Source organism: Scyliorhinus canicula, chromosome 24 (assembly GCF_902713615.1).
Source record: "Scyliorhinus canicula chromosome 24, sScyCan1.1, whole genome shotgun sequence".
In the NCBI taxonomy this organism is placed as follows: domain Eukaryota; kingdom Metazoa; phylum Chordata; class Chondrichthyes; order Carcharhiniformes; family Scyliorhinidae; genus Scyliorhinus; species Scyliorhinus canicula.
The window spans coordinates 4,534,690-4,554,017 of NC_052169.1; the positions used below are offsets into that span (position 1 = coordinate 4,534,690).

Sequence of the window (19,328 nt, forward strand, 5' to 3'; positions counted from 1 at the left end):
ATTTTTGTCTGATTCTTTGAATTAAAAAATGATGGCAGGCATTGTTTAAATATTACGATCAATTTTCCATTTTTCCCTCTGTGACGCTGTCCATTTATCTCAGTTGGGACAGTAGCTTTATTCAGCACCCCTGACCCAGGGAGCAGAAAGATCAACTCATCACTGTGTCCTGTTTCACCCCCAATACTGGAAACTGACCATTTTGAATATGGGGGGTTGAACAATGCTTGCTTTAATTCCCCTTCATAGTTGACGAGTATGCTCGCTGTTTGGACGGACGTGCAAAGAATGGTCACTTACATGTGATACTGGAGGCTGCCACCTAGGGAACTCTACCTTAGGAAGACTCGAAGTACCAGGAGAGGAGGGAAAAATATCACAAAAGTCTACTATGAGGAAACCCAGTTTAAAGCATCTTATTTACCCCGATAGGCTCAAAGAGCTGGAGCTCTGTACTTTACAGAAGCTTATACTTGGATGATTTGATTGGGGTACACAACATGATGAAGGATTAGATTGTCTTCATGTAGAGAATTTGCTTCAACCAAGTAGGTTAGGGTGGATCGGGGGGGGCATAATCTCCAGTTATGGAACGGCAGAACTAGCTTAGATATTAGGAGGTGGTTCTTTTCCCAGGGAATGGTGCATCTGAGGAACCGGTGTTAGCTCATGCGGCGAATGCTGATTCGCCAACTTCCTTCAAGTGAGAACGGGACCTGTTTCTGACTTGGAAGGAAATCACCCTGAACAAGAGGTAGGTACCATAGCACATGAATTAGGGTCCGAGTGATCTTCTAGGCTGGTTTCAATCAGCTAACGGAATTGGAAAGCAGTTTTCTACATCTTTGTTCCACTAATAATTGGCTGGAGCTTTTGATCTCTTCTTGACCTTACCGTGGAGATAGAACATAGAACAGTACAGCACAGAACAGGCCCTTCGGCCCTCGATGTTGTGCCGAGCAATGATCACCCTACTTAAACCCACGTAACCCGTATACCCGTAACCCAACAATCCCCCCCATTAACCTTACACTACGGGCAATTTAGCATGGCCAATCCACCTAACCCGCACATCTTTGGACTGTGGGAGGAAACCGGAGCACCCGGAGGAAACCCACGCACACACAGGGAGGATGTGCAGACTCCACACAGACAGTGACCCAGCCGGGAATCGAACCTGGGACCCTGGAGCTGTGAAGCATTGATGCTAACCACCATGCTACCGTGAGGCCCTTTGCTACCGTGAGGCCCAATGATGTGGTTTCTGGGTTGGTTGGGAAGTTTCAGTATCGTGATACACAAGACAAGTTGGATGGACCAGTCCCACGTTTTTACAGTGAGAGGGTTTCACTTTTTCTTTCATTGTTTGAAGAAACTGTAAATAACGTCTTGAAATTAAAATGAAATGAAAATTGCTTATTGTCACAAGTAGGCTTCAAATGAAGTTACTGTGAAAAGCCCCTAGTCACCACATTCCGGCGCCTATTTGGGGAGGCTGGTACAGGAATTGAACCGTGCTGCTGGCCTGCCTTGGTCTGCTTTAAAAGCCAGCAATTTAGCCCTGTACTAAACCAGCCCCTTCTGTCATTTAGAGGCATTGGGCCTGATTTTAACTCTGCAAATGGGTTTTATGTGAGTTACAATCTCACTCAATATTGCCTCCATTAGCTCTCGAGGGTAATTCTAAACATTTCAAATGTGTTGATTGGTGAGGCCTTTTATCGCTGACCGGATATTCCATGCATCTAATGTAGATTTGTGGCAGGGTTGGTAGAATATTGCTAAGATGTTAAGGGGTATGGAGCCCGATTTGCGAGCCCCTGCCAGATCACAGGTCAGCTTTCTCTACCAGCTATTGGTGATTGCATTGTTGAGGATTTTAAGGAGCTTGTTCTGGCTGTTATCGTCTATTAGCTTCTGCCACAGGTAAGTCACCATCAGGAATGTCTGTACCCTTGAGAGATTTGGGTTCACTCTTCGGTGATCCTTTTTCTACCATATCTATGGATTTTTTTCCCTTCTTAGTGTCATCACATTGTTGATTCTTCAACTAGTATAAGGTCCTTCTTCCATTAGCAAAGATCTGTGAGTGCGTAGCTCAGTGATTTGTTTAGATGCATTTGAGCTCTGACCCTAAAATCTAGGGAAGCCATTTTATTAAAGGCCACAATTTGTAATAGACGGCAGTATCTGCTTCATCAGATGGATTATGAGGATCCTCCAGTATTACTTACAGAAGAGCCCTGGCTAACACTTTTCTCACGATCAACATGGCTAAAAAGGGCAGCATGGTGGCGCAGTGGTTAGCACTGCCGCCCCACGTGCTGAGGACCCGGGTTCAATCCCGGCCCCAGGTCACTCTCCGTGTGCAGTTTGCACATTCTCCCCATGTCTGCGTGGGTCTTGCCCCATAACCCAATGGTGGATAACCCAAAGGATGGAGCAGCATTATCCCACATCAGAGTCGGTGTCCTTTAGAAGTAATTCAATGTGTGATGCATATTGAGATATTCCGATTTTTGCTTTGATGTGCAGCCCTGCTCAAACTCTGCGAAGAGGACCAAGGAAAGACCGATCCTATCTAATAGGTTGGGAACCTTTTTTCTTAAATTTAGAATACCCAATTATTTTTTCCAATGAAGGGGTAATTTAGCGTGGCCAATCCACCTATCCTGCACATCTTTGAGTTGTGGAGGTGTACCCACGCAGATACTGGGAGAATGTGCAAACTCCACATGGACAGTGACCTGGGGCCAGGATCGAACCCGGGTCCTCGGCGCTGTAGGCAGCAGTGCTAACCACTGCGCCACCGTGCCGCCCTATTAGATTGTAAGCCTAACCAAAACTGATCATCTCCAATTACCCCTTCAGCTAGCACCATCAGCTACCTGTATCTCTCTGTGCTTCATCCTAATGCTATGCAGCTGACAGTACTGTGTCCAGGTTTCCGATTCTACCCTCTTGTACACCCACAATTCTAATTGCTTCACAATTGGTGGCTGTACCTTCAGCTGCCCAGGCCTACGCTCTGAAATTCCCTCCATATATGTCTCCATGCCTCATGTGGGTCTAGTCACTGTGGATTAGTGCATTGTTCGATTATGGGAGTAACCCAGCGAAACAGAAATCCTGCCCATTTCAGTGACCGCACACACTCTTGCCTCTCTCCTTTACTGTCCTCCTTAAACTTACTTCTTTGACCCAACTTTTATCTCCTTATGTGATTCAGTGTCAAATATCGTTTGATTACATTCCTGTGAAGCGCCTTTTGACAGTTTGCTGTCATTGTTGGATGCATAACGTGTGACCCTACAGTATATAAGTGCCATTGGAACCCTGGTAACAACAATTGATCTCCCACTACACCTCCATATGTTTCTTCAACTTGAATTAGTTCGGCTGAAAAATAGTCTAAAGTAGTAAATTTGTTTGGCAAAGTCAAATGGTGAAAGCCTTCCTTACATTCCCTTTTGTTTTGGAGTTGAAACTATCTAGGGTGACTGTGCTATTAATGAGAGCTTGGGCAATCACATGGTGGAGAATACATATTGTACAGTTGCCCTTTTTGTGTTTTTAACAAAGCCTGGCCCTTGTCCATGATATGTGAAGAAGATTAATTCAGGAAGCATTCCTCCGAGAGGTACGTGGTCTGCCTTTCTCAACATGCCCTGTAGACCTTAGTGTAAGTGAGAATGATTATTCCATTGATTTTTTTTTTGACCGAAGAAAGAGAATCTTTCGTGTTTCTATTTTTATTCTTTAACCTACAATAGAAGGTTCTGAAACGGGGGGGAGGGGGGAGGGGGTGCCTGGGCTCCGGGGGGAGGGGTGGGGAGGAGGAGTATCTTCTTCAATGGTCCATGCCTCATGTGGGTCTAGTTACTGGATTAGTGCATTGTTCGATTATGGGGGTAAACCAGCAAAACTGAAATCCTGCCCATTTCAGTGATCACACGCAGTCTTTAAAGCAGGGGTGATTCAATTGTGGTCAAGACCAGGGACCATGGTTGTTGTTTTTTTGTTTCACTATAAAATGGTGCTGTGGTCAAATGTCTGAGGTCAAATGTAACATCCCGACCCCATGACTGTAAGCCAAGAACATCCAGAGAATAAATCAAGGACCTTCCCATTGAGTACAGCTCAGACTTTAAAAAAATATATATAAATTTAGAGTACCCAATTATCTTTTTCCAATTAAGGGGCAGTTTAGTGTGGCCAATCCACCTATCCTGCACATCTTTTGGGTTGTGGGGTTGAGACCCAAGAGACTTTAATTAAAAAAAATATATATATATACATTATTCTTCTATTTGCCCACGATAATATGCCATTAAACAGACAAGTCAGCAGACATTTGATTCGCCGCTGACTTGTTTTCTAATGCCATACTTGAATCAATTGCTAAAAAGAGTGAGTTTCCCTTTCCTGTTTGTGGTTAAATGTTTTGTCTCTAACAGTTACCAAAACAGTGATTAGCAGATCTTTGTTAGGAATTGCTCGTGGAAACCTTGCCTATCCTCTGTGGCCCATTGCATCCCTAACGAACTGTGCCGCTCAAAACCATCTATTAGATGGATTGCTCGTTATTATTATAACGCAGTTCCCACCATCTGTTGTTTTCCCTATAAACAATCCCAGTTATTCCACCGCTCCTGTTAACGTCTTCCCTGGCGTAAGTTAAATGAAGCCATGCTCAGAACCCAGAGCTAATAAAATTCACCTCAACGGTAACATGTGACCTCTAATCACAAACCAGCCAGACGCTCTCAAATCAATTTCAGACATATTATTAAAAGAACTGTCTGATCCTCTTTTATGGTAGCTGAGAAATATATATATCACTTCTCTGTTCGTGGCTATATAGTTTTATTGAGAAGCCAAAGTTGAGGACACTCAGAACCTGCAATACATAATTCTTCTTTGCTTCCAATTTGAAGTCGTGATCCGACCACACCGTCACACCTACTCTCCGAATTGTGAAATTCCACACTGCCTCCAGCCCACAACATTTTTAGCCAAAGTTTAGTATCACTTGATTACTGCTTCTTGACTTGTTTACCTCCTAACTTTTTCAATTTTGAACACTCACCACAAGGGTTGAACATTTGCATTGGTTGTCCTCAAGTATAGGTACCTAGTGCCCATAAACATTCTGATGTGTCCCCAATTCATATTCTAGGATAAGAGCATGATACAGGAGCAGTAACATGAGTAGACAAAATGGCATCTTGAGCCTGCTGCGCTCTTCAATGACCGGAATTCTCCAGTCATCGGGATTCACTTTTCCCACTGGCAGAGCATCCCCAGCAGCGGATTTCCGGGCGGCATGGGGTGGCTTCAATGGGTGCGCGAAGAAAAACACGGCTCGGAGACCAGATAATCCAGCCCCGTGACTCCACTGCTCAGCTCCACTTTCCTGCCCACTCCCCATTTGCCTGAGAAAATGTTGGCCTTGAACAATGAGCTAGGGCAGCACAGTGGTTAGCACTGTTCCCCAGGTGCTGAGGACCCGGGTTCAATCCCGGCCCCAGGTCACTGTCCGTGTGGAGTTTGCACATTCTCCTCAGGTCTGCGTGGGCCTCACCCCCACAACCCAAAGATGAAATGAAATGAAAATTGCTTATTGTCACGAGTAGGCTTCAATGAAGTTACTGTGAAAATGTGCAGGGTAGGTGGATTGGCCACGCTAAATTGCCCCTTAATTGGAAAAAAAATCTTGGGTACTCTACATTTTTTTAAAAAGAACAATGAGCTAAGTTTCTGTTGTTGTTGGGAGCATTCGGAGTATGAAGGGCATGAACTTGACTTCCACTCCTGAGACTTGAGCACCACAATTCAGACAGAGACTCTGTACTGTGCTGTCTTAAGATGCCCTGTCAGATGAGAGGTCAAACCAAACTGCTCCCTCAGGCGGGCATAAAACGACATTCCACAGCACTATTCGAAGAAGAGGGAGCAAGTTCTCCCTAGTGTCCGAGTCAATATGTATTTCCTCAACCTTAAATTACTAGGATAGACTGCCTGGTCGCAATCGCGTTGCTGCTTTTGGCCTTTGCAATTGGCTGCATCAAAAATACTTCACTGGTAGGAACACCCCAAGGTTGCGAATGATATGATAGTTTGTAAATTTCGAGTCTTTTAAGAGCTGAGAGTTGAATGAGATGAGCCATGCTGTTTGTAGTCTTGGCCCCCACCAGCTAATAATAATTTGCTTTGATTTAACTTGTAAACCTTTAGCTCTGCCTTAAATGTCAAAAGATTCCAAACGTTTTAATTACACACAGTTCTGAAGGATTTTCATCCTCACTAACCCTGTAATGAGGCATTCCTGCTTCCAGCTGTTCAGTTGAATAACATTTCATTCTCTTCTGGTTTGTTGATTTCAAATCACTAATCAGTCAATGTTCTAAATCCATCTTTCTTTCCTCCCAAAGGTTTACGCGACCAATTTCCCTCTTGATCCCAGAGAAGATCATTCTCTCTAATTCGTACTCCCCTTTCCAAAGAATTTGCCGATTGATCAAAGCTTTCTTATTGCTAAAGAATATTTTTCTTTCCATGCAGTTCCTTCTAACTGGTCTCCTTTCTAATGTGCGAGAGTACAATACTCATGGCAATAGCAGTAAATGCCCTCCATTGGTGATGGGCTTACTGGATTTGGAATTTAGTGATGTTTTTAAAGGGCATCGGTGAAACAGATATGTTTTAATCAGGTCACCGTTATGGATATTAGCTTTATTTAATTAAATTTGAGGGGCCAGGTTTATTAAATTACATTTAAATTCCCCAGCTGCTATGGTGAGATTTAAACTCCTGTGTCCAGATCATTAATCCAAGCCTCTGGTTTATTGGTCCATCTTCATCGTGCTACCATACCTATTAAGAGGCACTCACGATGGACGGTACGGTAGCACAGCGGTTAGCACTGTTGCTCCGCAAAGCCAGGGTCCCAGGTTTGATTCCCGGCTTGGGTCACTGTCTGTGCGGAGTCCGCACGTTCTCCCCGTGTCTGCGTGGGTTTCCTCCGGGTGCTCCGGTTTCCTCCCACAAGTCCCGAAAGACGTGCTGTTAGGTGAATTGGACATTCTGAATTCTCCCTCCGTGTACCCGAATAGGCGCCGGAGTGTGGCGACTAGGGGATTTTCACAGTAACTTCATTGCAGAGTTAATGTAAGCCTACTTGTGACAATAATAAAGATTATTATTATTGTTATAGTTTTTAATGCATAACTCTAGTCCATTGGGCACCTTAAATACTGTTTGCATTCCAGTCCCTGACTTGTACCCCCTTGATGTTTTTTTTTAAATTTAGAGTACCCAGTGAAGGGGCAATTTAGCGTGGCCAATCCACCTACCCTGCACATCTTTGGGTTGTGGGGGCGAAACCCACTCAAACACTGGGAAAATGTGCAAACTTCACGCAGACAGGAACCCAGAGCCGGGATCGAACCTGGGATCTCGACGCCACGAGGCAGCAATGCTAACCACTGCGCAACCGTGCTGCCCTCCCTTGATGTTTAAAGGGGTTCAATCCCCAGTGTGGCACTGAGCTATGAGGCCCAGGAAGAAGCCCCAGGTTGAATTAGGAGATTGTGCTGAGTTAGCTGCTGCACTGCCTGGGTGGCCGTAGGGGTGTAGGCATTGTATTAAGTGTCAGATTCACATATGTTGGCGCCTAGACCAGAGAGAAAGTGAAAGAAAAAAAGTTGTGGTTTTGTTTGTCAACATAAAACAGTTTTTAAAATCATCAATATTGTATGGGTTCTCCAATATATTCTCAATCTTCTCCAGCTCTTACTCCTGCGGGTGACCTCCTCAAAGCAACAGAACCCTTCAGAAATATTAATGAATCTGCCCTAGCGCTCGGCATCTGATGTGTCAGAAACACAGTCTCTAACAAAGCTATGTTTTTAAAATATTGCTGAGCACAATGCCTTGATAGTCTGAATGTTATTAGTGTAGTATGTGCGTTATGAGCCGTGTCCCTTTATAGGCATATATTTCTCAGCTGCACTCGCTACCCCAAGGTGTTAAACTCAGGACTAATTAATAGATTAAAATCGAGGAAAGGGATGACTTTCTTTGTGGGTGACCTAAAATCTGTTTATAGTAAAGCTCCACGTGAGATATACAATAAACTCCCATCATTCCTAGCTGTAAATATATTCACATTTGAACCTACACTATGGTATCATCTTGCGTTGCCCAAATGGGATCAATATTATCAGGTACACAGAGTAAGCGAATGAATACTGCAAACCTGATCTCTTAAAGAAAGAGGGCAGGTGTATAAGACAAAGGAGGAGAAAATATGATGTGGAAATGCCGGCGTTGGACTGGGATGAGCACAGTAAGAAGTCTTACAACACCAGGTTAAAGTCCAACATGTTTGTTTTAAACACTAGCTTTTGGAGCACTGCTCCTTCCTGAGGAAGGAGCAGTGCTCCAAAAGCTAGTGTTTGAAACAAACATGTTGGACTTTAACCTGGTGTTGTAAGACTTCTTACTGAGAAAATATTACGTTAACATTGAACTTGGATCTATATCGCCGTTCTTTCCCTGGCTGAAAATCCTGGAACACTGTCCCTAACCGTGGGACTATCTGCACCACATGAACTGCAGCAGTTCCAGAAAGCGGCTCAATACCACCTTCTCAAGGGGCACTTTAGAACGGACAATAAAAATGCTGACTCAGCCAGTGATACCCATGTCCTGTGAAATAATAATTTTTTTAAATTGCAGGCTTAGCCCCTTCCTCAGAGAGCACTGTGCATTGTCTGTACTATAATCAAAAGTTGACCGACCTGTACGATGTTCTATATATATTGCAGCCAGATTTAACCATGTTCCTATCCATTATTCTGGCAAACGGGTGATCTATTACCCATTGCCGGGGTAAGATATGGTGCGATTTACCATGTGTACAGACACTGTCATGGCTACATGTTCAACATTGGGATTCTTGCTCCAAGGTAATAATGTACAACTTGCACATAAGTTTGTAAAAGTACATCTCAGGACACTAACATGTGTCTGAAGACACCCCCTTTCCACTACTTTAATAAATGTATTAACCAAGCTAGCACATGTAGTACAGAGGGAGAGCCCAGCTGACTATGTTGGTAACTGTGGGCCTCTAAAAGTCCCTTCTGCTTTGTCAGGGCTGTGGTTTTAACTAATGCAGAGAAAAATGGGGACTTGGGCCATCCATCCTTTCACCGCTAACGTCTTCAGTTTAGGGATTTTGCTTCTCCCAAGATATTCAGGCTGCTACTTACCAGAAATACCCTTCGCCCTGCAGAGTTCTGATACCTGCAATACGTATTCAGATTCTCGCTTTACGTGTCCAGTGCTGTTGCGTTTGCCTGTCACGTTTTGGTTTGGCTCATCAACTGCTTTTCATAACAAAACAAAATCCGTTCTCCCTGGGAGAATGCTGGTTGTGATGTGAGCCGTTTCAGTGCCTTTATATTTAGGGTTTATTAAGATCCTGTGAAATTAATTAATCGCGGGTATTTTTGTTTCTCGATTTTATTTAGGTTTTGAAGGATGCTCGATGGTTCCTTCGATCTATCCTCTCGAAACACTCCATAATTCTCTCTCTCTGAAGCAAGTGAATGAATTCCTTTCATCCATTTCTGAAATTTGTGGAAAATCTCACGACGGCGCATCAAGAGGTAAAAGTTGCACTTATAGCCAAGGCTGAGGTCCCTCCCTTGGATGTATTATCTGTTAAAGCATGAGCTGAGCCTGTGACGTCCCAGCGCTGTTCAACATGTCACACCATACGCCTCAGCCCCAAAGCTCAGCACAAACAAAATCAATTTTCCACAGACATGGCTGGTATGTGGAAAGTGAAAAATATCACACTGCTTCTCAGGCTGGCCTGAGGCACATTTGGTACCCGCCTCTGAATGAAAAGGCTCTGGGTTCAAACCTCGTTCCAGAAACTTGAGTACTGAAGTTGACACTCCAGTGATGCATTGTCAAAGGTGCTGTTTTCTGGAGGAACTGAGGCTCTATCTGTCCTCTTTGATGGATTTCAAAATGCAATGCACTATTTCTGAGAAGAGCAAGGGAGCTCTCCCCCCTGGTCTCCTGGCGAAGGTTTATCCCTCAATCAACATCACTGAAACTGCTTATCGTTATCGTGCTGTTTGTTGGAGTTTGTGATGCACAGATTGGCTGCCACGTCTCTTACATTACAACAGTGGCTACACTTCAAAAAGTACTTTCACTGGCTCCATGAATGCTGAAATCCCTCTCAATAATATTGCCTTGCTTGCTGTCAGTGAAGGAGAGAGGACAGAACTGAATCCAGCACTCCCATGACATCCCACAATAGGCTGATCTTATTTTTTAAAAATTTAGTGTAGCCAGTTATGTTTTTTTTTTGCAATTAAGGGGCATTTTAGGTGGCCAATCCACCTACCCTGCACATCTTTGGGTCCTGGGGGTGAAACACACAGATACGGGGAGAATGTGCCAACTCCACACGGACAGTGATCCAGAGCCGGGATCGAACCTGGGTCCTCAGCGCCGTGTGGCAGCAGTGCTAACCCACTGCACCACCGTGCCGCCCTACTATAGACAGATCTTGAACAGTGAGCCAAAGACGCACTGAACAGCATACCTAGTACAAGCACACTCACCGGGCAGTTGAGTCCCAAGTGATTGCCGGGTCATGTTACGATCCAAAAATGCCATTTGTACAACACTATTCCCAACACCAGGACCTCCCAAAGCACTTAATAGGCATTTAAATTTCTTTGAAGTGTAGTAATCGGTAGCAATGACCTCTATTTTGAGTCTATTTGCGGTTTGTATAATTATTATTGTATTACATGACAGAACTTTCTGCAATGTTTGAGACCATGGGAAATAGCCAGCCTACAGTGGACGAGTTTATCCCTCAACAAGTTCTGCCCTCCGCAGTTGCCTCCCTCTCGTCACGTCCTCACTCGGAAAAACCCCCATGGTGTAAGTAACCTTTGTTTTAAAATATATAATAATAATCTTTATTGGTGTCACAAGTAGGCTTACATTAACACTGCAATGAAGTTACTGTGAAAATCCCCCAGTCACATTCCGCCGCCTGTTCGGGTACACAGAGGGAGAATTCAGAATGTCCAATTCACTTAACAAGCATGTCTTTCCGGACTTGTGGGAGGAAACCGGAGGAAACTGACTATCTAATACCCCTTTCCCAACACCCCCCTTCCTAACTCGCCCATTCCCTAAATGGAACACACACACAGACAGACAGACACACAGACAAACAACACAGAAGGGAAAGGGTGGAGGAAAGGGAAAGAAAATGTTAAGAATAAGTAAAAGGATAAGGATCTTTGATGCACTGGGATGACTTCTAGTTAGTGTCTTTCTGAAGTTCAGTTTTTGTTTTAATACTTCTTCCTTCTAGACATGAGATGGTTTTCTCTGGCAAGGTTGACCACTATCTCTACAGACTCCACATCCGTTCTGGTTCACAGCAAAGGATGTGCCGGGCACTCGCTGCCTTCAGAACAATAAAGCAGATCTTTCACTTCAGTAAACATGAAAGAGAGAGATAGAGCGCGATCCGTTCACTTCTAAGGTCAAAAGGCTCCTGCCCAGCACTCTGAGAGCATCAGGCAGGAACCAATCACTGACTGCTGTCAGGCAGAACACTACCTCTGGCCAATCCACCAGTTGCCAGTTAACCAATGATCCGACTCTCACCAAGCCTGGTTCGTTCCTAGGATCCACTCCGTGATTTGGAGTCTGGCTTCTTCTCTCCAAAAACAAAACCTGGGAACACCGTGTCCTGACAAGCAGGCTGTTTAAACCTGGAGCCTTCTGCTTAAAGCCACATCCCGATTATGGGTCCACGGACCAAAATAATAAAACAACATAGAAGAAATGGGAACAAAATAAATAAACAGGAAGAGTTCTTAAAAGATTTTTAAAATGTTGAGACGGTCTCCAGTTTTTAACGGAGAAACAGGCAAAGAGCCAATACCCATAGGCCGCAACTTTCCGGCCCTTCCTGACAGCGCGATCTTCCAGTCCTGCCGAAAGTGTTAAAAGAGGCAACCAGAAACTTGGTGAAAGCAAAGATTGGTTTGGAAAGCAGCAAGGATTCTGGTATGCCACCATCCTGCCGAAGTACATGCCCTTCCCACCTTCAAGCTAGCAGCCAGGGAAAGCAGAAGATTACGCCCAGCCACTCTGTGACCTTTCCCGCTGAGATTAAAATACTCTACCATGTATTCAGTTCCCTCCATGGCCTTGTTCCCCCCCCCTCACTTTCTGTAACCTCCTCCAGCCTTAAATGCTCTGGGCACCCAGGGTTCAAATGCAACCAGGGCAGATGTTGAAATTGAATTCAATAAAAATCTGAAATTAAAAGTCTAACGAGGGGCAGTACGGTGGCGCAGTGGTTAGCACTGCTGCCTAATGGCACCAAGGTCTCAGGTTCGATCCCGACCCCGGGGTACTGTCCGTGTGGAGTTTGTACATTCTCCCCGTGTCTGCGTGGGTCTCATCCCCAAAACCCAAAGATGTGCAGGGCAGGTGGATTGGCCACGCTAAATTGCCCCTTAATTGGAAAAATATAATTGGACACACTGAATTTTAAAGAGTCTGATGATGACTATGAAACCATTGCCAATTGCCATAAAGACCCATCTGGTTAACTAGCATCTTTTAGGGAAGGAAATCTGCCGGTCTGACCTACATGAAACTCCAGACCCACAACAATGTGGTTGACTCTTAAAAGCCCTCTGAAATGGCCTAGTAAGCCTTCCAGTTCACGGGAAGTTAGGGATGGGCAACAAATGCTGGCCCAGCTACTGATGCCGACACCCCATTAAAGAATTTTTAAAAACTAGCCCAAATGCTCCTCAAATTGCAGCTCTTGTACATTCCTGATTTTTTTTTAAAATTTAGATTACCCAAATATTTTTTCCAATTAAGAGGCAATTTAGTGTGGCCAATCCACCTACTCTGCACATTTTTGGGTTGTGGGGGTGAAACCCACGCAGACATGGGGAGAATGTGCAAACTCCACACGGACAGTGACCCAGAGCCAGGATCGAACCTGGGACCTCGGCGCCGTGAGGCGGTTGTGCTAACCACTAGGCCACCGTGTTGCCCTGTACATTCCTGATTTTAACCGTGTTACTATTGCAACCCGTACCTTCAGCTGCCTAGTGCCCAACATTCTGGAATTTCCTCCCTAAATCTCTCCATTTCTTGTACCTCTCTCTCATCCTTGTCGATTTAGTAGGTGCCATGTGGCGCAGTGGATAGGACTGGAACTGCGGCGCTGAGGACCCGGGTTCGAATCCCGGCTCTGGGTCACTGTCCTTATGGAGTTTGCACATTCTCCCGGTGTCTGCGTGGGATTCACCCCCACAACCTAAAGATGTGTAGGTTAGGTAGATTGGACAAGCTAAATTGCCCCTTAATTGGGGGAAAAAAGGTCCAAAATTGTGTTGACTCTACTGACTGATGTGGTTTAATTCTTTTGGGCAGCACGGTAGCATTGTGGATAGCACAATTGCTTCACATCTCCAGGGTCCCAGGTTCGATTCCGGCTTGGGTCACTGTCTGTGCGGAGTCTGCACATCCTCCCCGTGTGTGCGTGGGTTTACTCCGGGTGCTCCGGTTTCCTCCCACAGTCCAAAGCTATGCAGGTTAGGTGGATTGGCCATGATAAATTGCCCTTAGTGTCCAAAATTGCCCTTAGTGTTGGGTGGGGTTACTGGGTTATGGGGGTTAGGTGGAGGTGTTGACCTTGGGTAGGGTGCTCTTTCCAGGAGCCGGTGCGGACTCGATGGGCCGAATGGCCTCCTTCTGCACTGTAAATTCTATGATTCTCTCTCTCTCTCTCTCTCTCTCTCTCTTTGTGACATTCCTTAAAACCATTTCTCACCTGTCCCAGATCATTTTATGTGACTCGGAGATAATACTCCTTGATATTTTACTGTGTGTTAAAGGTGCTACATAAATGCAGGTTGCTGGTGTTGTCAACTGTTTGCCCCACCCATCCCTTTGTTTAGATGCTCAGGCGCACCTTCCCTCAGTACCATGGAATATTCTGCACTGCCCAAGCCCTTCAGTCTGAGGGGGGGGGGAAAGCGATGACATGGTGGAGGGTGGGTTTCTGTTCCCTCAATCATCTGCTTTGTTGTACAGTCGCACATCTGCCAGCACCTAATTCCCTGTGACTTAAGCTGATGATGAATTACTTTTGCTTTGGATTTTCTTTGACCTGGTTACTGCTAGTAGTTTGCAACTGAGGTTAAGGCAGACTGACCCAAAAGGAGCTGGGTTCCATTACTGATTTGTACTTAAGCTAGTTGAACCCATGCAGGGGGATTGAGGGAATTAATTATCCTTACAGCGAAGCAGCAATTCCTGGTATTTGCTGTAGACTTATAGAGCCCCAATTCCATGCACAACTAACACGTATACTATCTCTGTGGTAGTGAACATTAAGATATTACTGTCCTTTTTAAAGATTCCTCCTCACAAAAGCGGGCAGCATAGGATTGTTGCTTCACAGCGCCAGGGTCCCAGGTTCAATTCTCGGCTTGGGTCACTGTCTGTGCGGAGTCTGCCCGTTCTCCCCGTGTCTGCGTGGGTTTCCTCCGGGTGCTCCGGTTTCCTCCCACAAGTCCTGAAAGACGTGCTGTTAGGTGAATTGGACATTCTGAATTCTCCCTCTGTGTACCCGAACAGGCGCCAGAATGTGGTGACTAGGGGATTTTCACAGGAACTTCATTGCAGTTTTAATGTAAACCTACCTGTGACACTAATAAAGATTATTATTATTATACTGTAGCTAAGCTCATTAGGTGTGCACAATGGAAATAGCACCATCATTTTTTTAAAATTCAGTGTACCCAATTATTTTTTCCAATTAAGGGGCAATTTAGCCTGGCCAATCCACCTACCCTGCACATCTTTGGGCTGTGGGGGTGAGACCCACGCAGACACGGGGAGAATGTGCAGTGACCGGGATCCAGCCCGGGTGCTCAGCGCTGTAGGCAGCAGTGCTAACCACTGCACCGCCGTGCCGCCCAAAATAACACCATCAGATCGTAATTTATTTCATAGAATTCATAGAATTTACAATGCAGAAGGAGGCCATTCGGCCCATCGAGTCTGCACCGGCTCCTGGAAAGAGCACCCTACCCAAGGTTAACACCTCCACCCTATCCCCATAACCCAGTAACCCCACCCAACACTAAGGGCAATTTTGGACACTAAGGGCAATTTATCACGGCCAATCCACCTAACCTGCACATCTTTGGACTGTGGAAGGAAACCGGAGCACCCGGAGGAAACCCACGCACACACGGGGAGGATGTGCAGACTCCGCACAGACAGTGACCCAAGCCGGAATTGAACCTGGGACCTTGGAGCTGTGAAGCCATTGTGCTATCCACAATGCTACCGTGCTGCCCAAACTTTCCACTGATACATTAAGTGAAAATGAAAATCGCTTATTGTCAGGAGTAGGCTTCAATGAAGTTACTGTGAAAAGCCCCTAGTCGCCACATTCCGGCGCCTGTTTGGGGAGGCCGGTACGGGAATCGAACCGCGCTGCTGGTTTGCCTTGATCTGCTTTCAAACCCAGCGATTTAGCCCAGTGTGCTAAACCAGCATGGGTATATTGTTTATTCTGATTTTTTCTGATCTTGATCATCTTCAATTAGCCTATTATAAGCTTTTTGTCTGTTTTTGAATGTTTCCCAATATGAAAAATAAATTGTCTTTGAATTTTTTTTAAAATCTAGAGTGCCCAATTATTTTTTTCTAATTAAAGGGAAATTTAGTGTGGCCAAACTCCACACGGATAGTGACCCGGGGCCGGGATTGAACCTGGATCCTCTGCTGTATGTAGCAGTGCTAATCACTGTGCCACCGTCCCATCCACTGGCATTGAAAATTGAGATTGAAATAAAGATTGTTCACTTATTGACAATCAAACGTTTGCGTATTTTCCATAAGACCATAAGATATAGGAGCAAAATTAGGCCATTTGGCCCATCGGGTCTGCTCCGCCATTTAATCATGGCTGATGTAGGAATCTCTTTCCAAATGCTGTTGTATGTGAATAAATAGAGTTTCTGTGCATGTCTTTCCGGGCGTATGTTTGTGATTTTAAAGTCCTTCACGTTCTGTTCCAGGTCAGCCTCAATCAGCTCAGTACAGCTTAGCGATGGAACACGACACCTTTTAGATCGGACTGCCTTTCTTGACCTAAACTACTTTAAAAAAAAAAATTTAGAATACCCAATTCATTTTTTCCAATTAAGGGGCAATTTAGCGTGGCCAATCCACCTACCCTGCACATCTTTGGGTTGTGGGGGTGAAACCCACGCAGACACGGGGAGAATGTGCAAACTCCGCATGGACAGTGACCCAGAGCCGGGATCGAACCCGGGACCTCGGCGCCGTATTCAACAGTGCTAACCACTGCGCCACCGTGCTGCCCTGACCTAAACTACTTTTAACTCCAAACTTTGCATACGGAAATTAAATCTGTGCCCCATGACAATGAATTCGTTTCGAAGTGCAGTCAGTGTCTTGTATGTACGCACGGAAAGTCCAGAGTCAGAAATGAGTTGAATGTTCATGTAATCTGTCTCCAGTGGTTGGAGGGAAGTATCTTTAACACTCACCTGACCACTGGAATTGGCAGCTGGGGGCTCAGTTTAATGTCTGTTCTAAGTTTTGAACCTTCAAAAGTGCAGCATCCCTTAGCACCAGCGAAATTATAGGAAAATAAAACTGAGAAATAAGAGAGGTTGAATTTGGAGAAAGTGAAGTTTCTAATATGGTGTTGGCTTTGCGTTGACTACATTGCAAAGAAAGCAACACGCTTAAACTGTGATGTGTTATCTGTGTTGGTCTAACATCTACTGCAACTGGATGCAGTAAAACGAGAAACAGGCTTCCGACACAGGAGATGGTCCAACACGGTTTTATTGAACCTGTTGATTGCTGTGGGTTGACACTCTATTAACCTAACTGATAACCTCCTACTGGCTTGACCAGACTAGCTCTCTATCACATGGTGATGATGTTCATTGGCCTGTGCACTGCGACTATCTCCCTAGCCGTGTCCTGTGTGTGAGAGAGAGAGCCTTGATGCCCTGTGGGCTTTATAGTGGTGGTGTCCTGTCTGGTGATTGGCTGTTCTGTGTCGTGTGTGTTCATTGGTTATCCTGTGTGTCAATCACTGCCAGTCTACATCTCATGATATACATGAGTGGATATTATGACAATATACTCTTAATCCTTCAGGATAAAGGCAAAGGGAGTCGGATGAGTAACACAAAGAAGAAGTTTATTTATAATACGTACTATTTACAAAGGGTCCCGGCTAGACTTCACCGGATCCTCTCTCTGTCGGTCGGCTCCTATCTGGCTGACCTTGTATACACATGGTAATAACCCCGGGGGATAGCGGGTTAGCAGGGAAGCTCCACCTCTTCTAGCCACACAGGTAAAACAATCAAACCGGCCCCGTGTGCTCCGCGCCGGTCATTACAAGTAGGAAATAATGTGGAGCATTATTCATTCATTCCTGAGAATTTCCATTGCTTAACGAATTTCTTTTTGATTTGTCTATCTTTTAAATACAGATAGCAGCGGTCCGTCAAGCACAGTGTCGAGTGCTGGCCCGTCGTCCCCCAACACCTCCGACAAATCGCCCAGGTTTAGTTTCAGCGAGAAGTCATCACTCACGTCTCAGAGCAGCGAAGAGCAGCAGCAATCCAGCCACCCAGCCGCCCCGGGCCAACATCCTGGCTGCAATCAAAAGGACCCACAGCTGACACCAGCTCTTCAAACCAGCCAGGGGCAGCAGGTCGTTCAAGGCCAACAGCCGTACCAGAATCACAGCGACCTGCAGCTCTCTGGAAGTGTGGCCGGGCAAGGGAAGCTGGTGGTGGACGGGCTGGTGGAAACCTAGCGTCGAAGATGGTGGATCGCTCCACGGTACTGTGCCACAAACGTGATGTCCACTGTTAGACTTCTGTTATTGAATAGGGACTGTGGCTGGACATTTTATAACTCCAGTCAGATGGCTCTGGTGTCAATACACTGAATGAATACCGCACTGCAATACATAGGAGTTAGACACTCCAGGTTTGGACTGTGGTGTTTTGATGTCACCTTGTACCTCTGACCTACAGATTAGGTGTCTGTATCTCCTTTGTGATGGGTGATGTATTTGTATCTGGTACGTGTCAGTCTTACTCCTATAACCATGTACAGAAAGCCAGCTGTTTCTTCATCCATGCAGTTTGTAAACTAAAAGATTATTTAATGATGGTATTTTGTAAATAAGGAACAATTTAATCTTCTGGGGGATGTTAGACTCCAATCTGTTTTCCTTTCACCCAATTTCTTTCCATAAATATAACTGAGTGTTGTAGAGCCTCGTGAAGCAGGGCCAACAGGGAGCGTGCATCTTCGGTGGCTAGCTGAGTTGCCATTCTGGTAAAACACAAAGACCGAGCTTGGCTTGTGGGGAAGCTGGGATGTCCTGTGTGCAGTCCCAACAAGGGAGATTTGAGGCTCGGTCTCGCTCTCTGCAAAGTTAGCCAATTTCAACCAGAGAATAGTTGAGGCGCTACCATTGGCCTTGATGTCCGTGGGTTGGTGAAGGGGAAGATTCCACCAACGGTTCCTGTTCCTGATCACTGTACCTTGCTGATTAGATCAATGCCTGAACCTTTACATTTCTTTTGCACAGTTGTGCACATGGAGTATCTTAAAAGGACAGCTTGTGAGCAGCCTGCATGGCACCTTATGATTACTGGGCTTCCGTGCATAGCTTAGAGGGATCATTGCTTGTTGAGTGTCAATCCCCTAGAGACTGAATAACTTGTTAATATGCTGCCTGGGTTCACTGGACACGATGACTGCTTGGATGAGATACTTTAGGGTTTCGGGACATATGGAACTCTCAACACGAGGCAAGAAGAGGGTGGCACAGTGGTTAGCACTGCTGCCTAACGGCGCCGAGGACCCGGGTTCGATCCCAGCTTTGGGTCACTGTCCGTGTGGAGTTTGCACGTTCTCCCCGTGTCTGCGTGGGTCTCACCCTCACAGCCCAAAATGATGTGCAGGGTAGGTGGATTGGCAATGCTAAATTGGAAAAAAAAGACTCTAAAATTTAAAAAAAAAACAACCTCTGCAAGAGGAGGAGAGAAATTGGGTTGGGGAATAATACAGCAAAACACGCCATGTGCCCCAGCTAAATAATACAGCAAAACACACCATGTGCCCCAGCTAAATAATACAGCAAAACACGCCATGTGCCC

At 45.4% G+C, this 19,328-nt stretch overlaps 1 protein-coding gene across 5 annotated transcripts in view; it reads left to right on the forward strand.

Moving 5' to 3' along the window:
* Positions 1–18,365, forward strand: part of ppip5k1a (diphosphoinositol pentakisphosphate kinase 1a) — a 149,821-nt gene extending 131,456 nt beyond the window's left edge. For all 5 annotated transcript variants that reach the window (XM_038784073.1, XM_038784074.1, XM_038784075.1 and 2 more), the window contains 3 exons: positions 9,540–9,677; positions 10,852–10,980; positions 17,643–18,365. In XM_038784073.1, coding sequence (XP_038640001.1) covers positions 9,540–9,677; positions 10,852–10,980; positions 17,643–17,971 — 596 coding nt within the window. In that variant the 3' untranslated portion in view covers positions 17,972–18,365. The remainder of the gene's footprint in view (positions 1–9,539; positions 9,678–10,851; positions 10,981–17,642) is intronic.
* Positions 18,366–19,328: the final 963 nt, after the last annotated feature.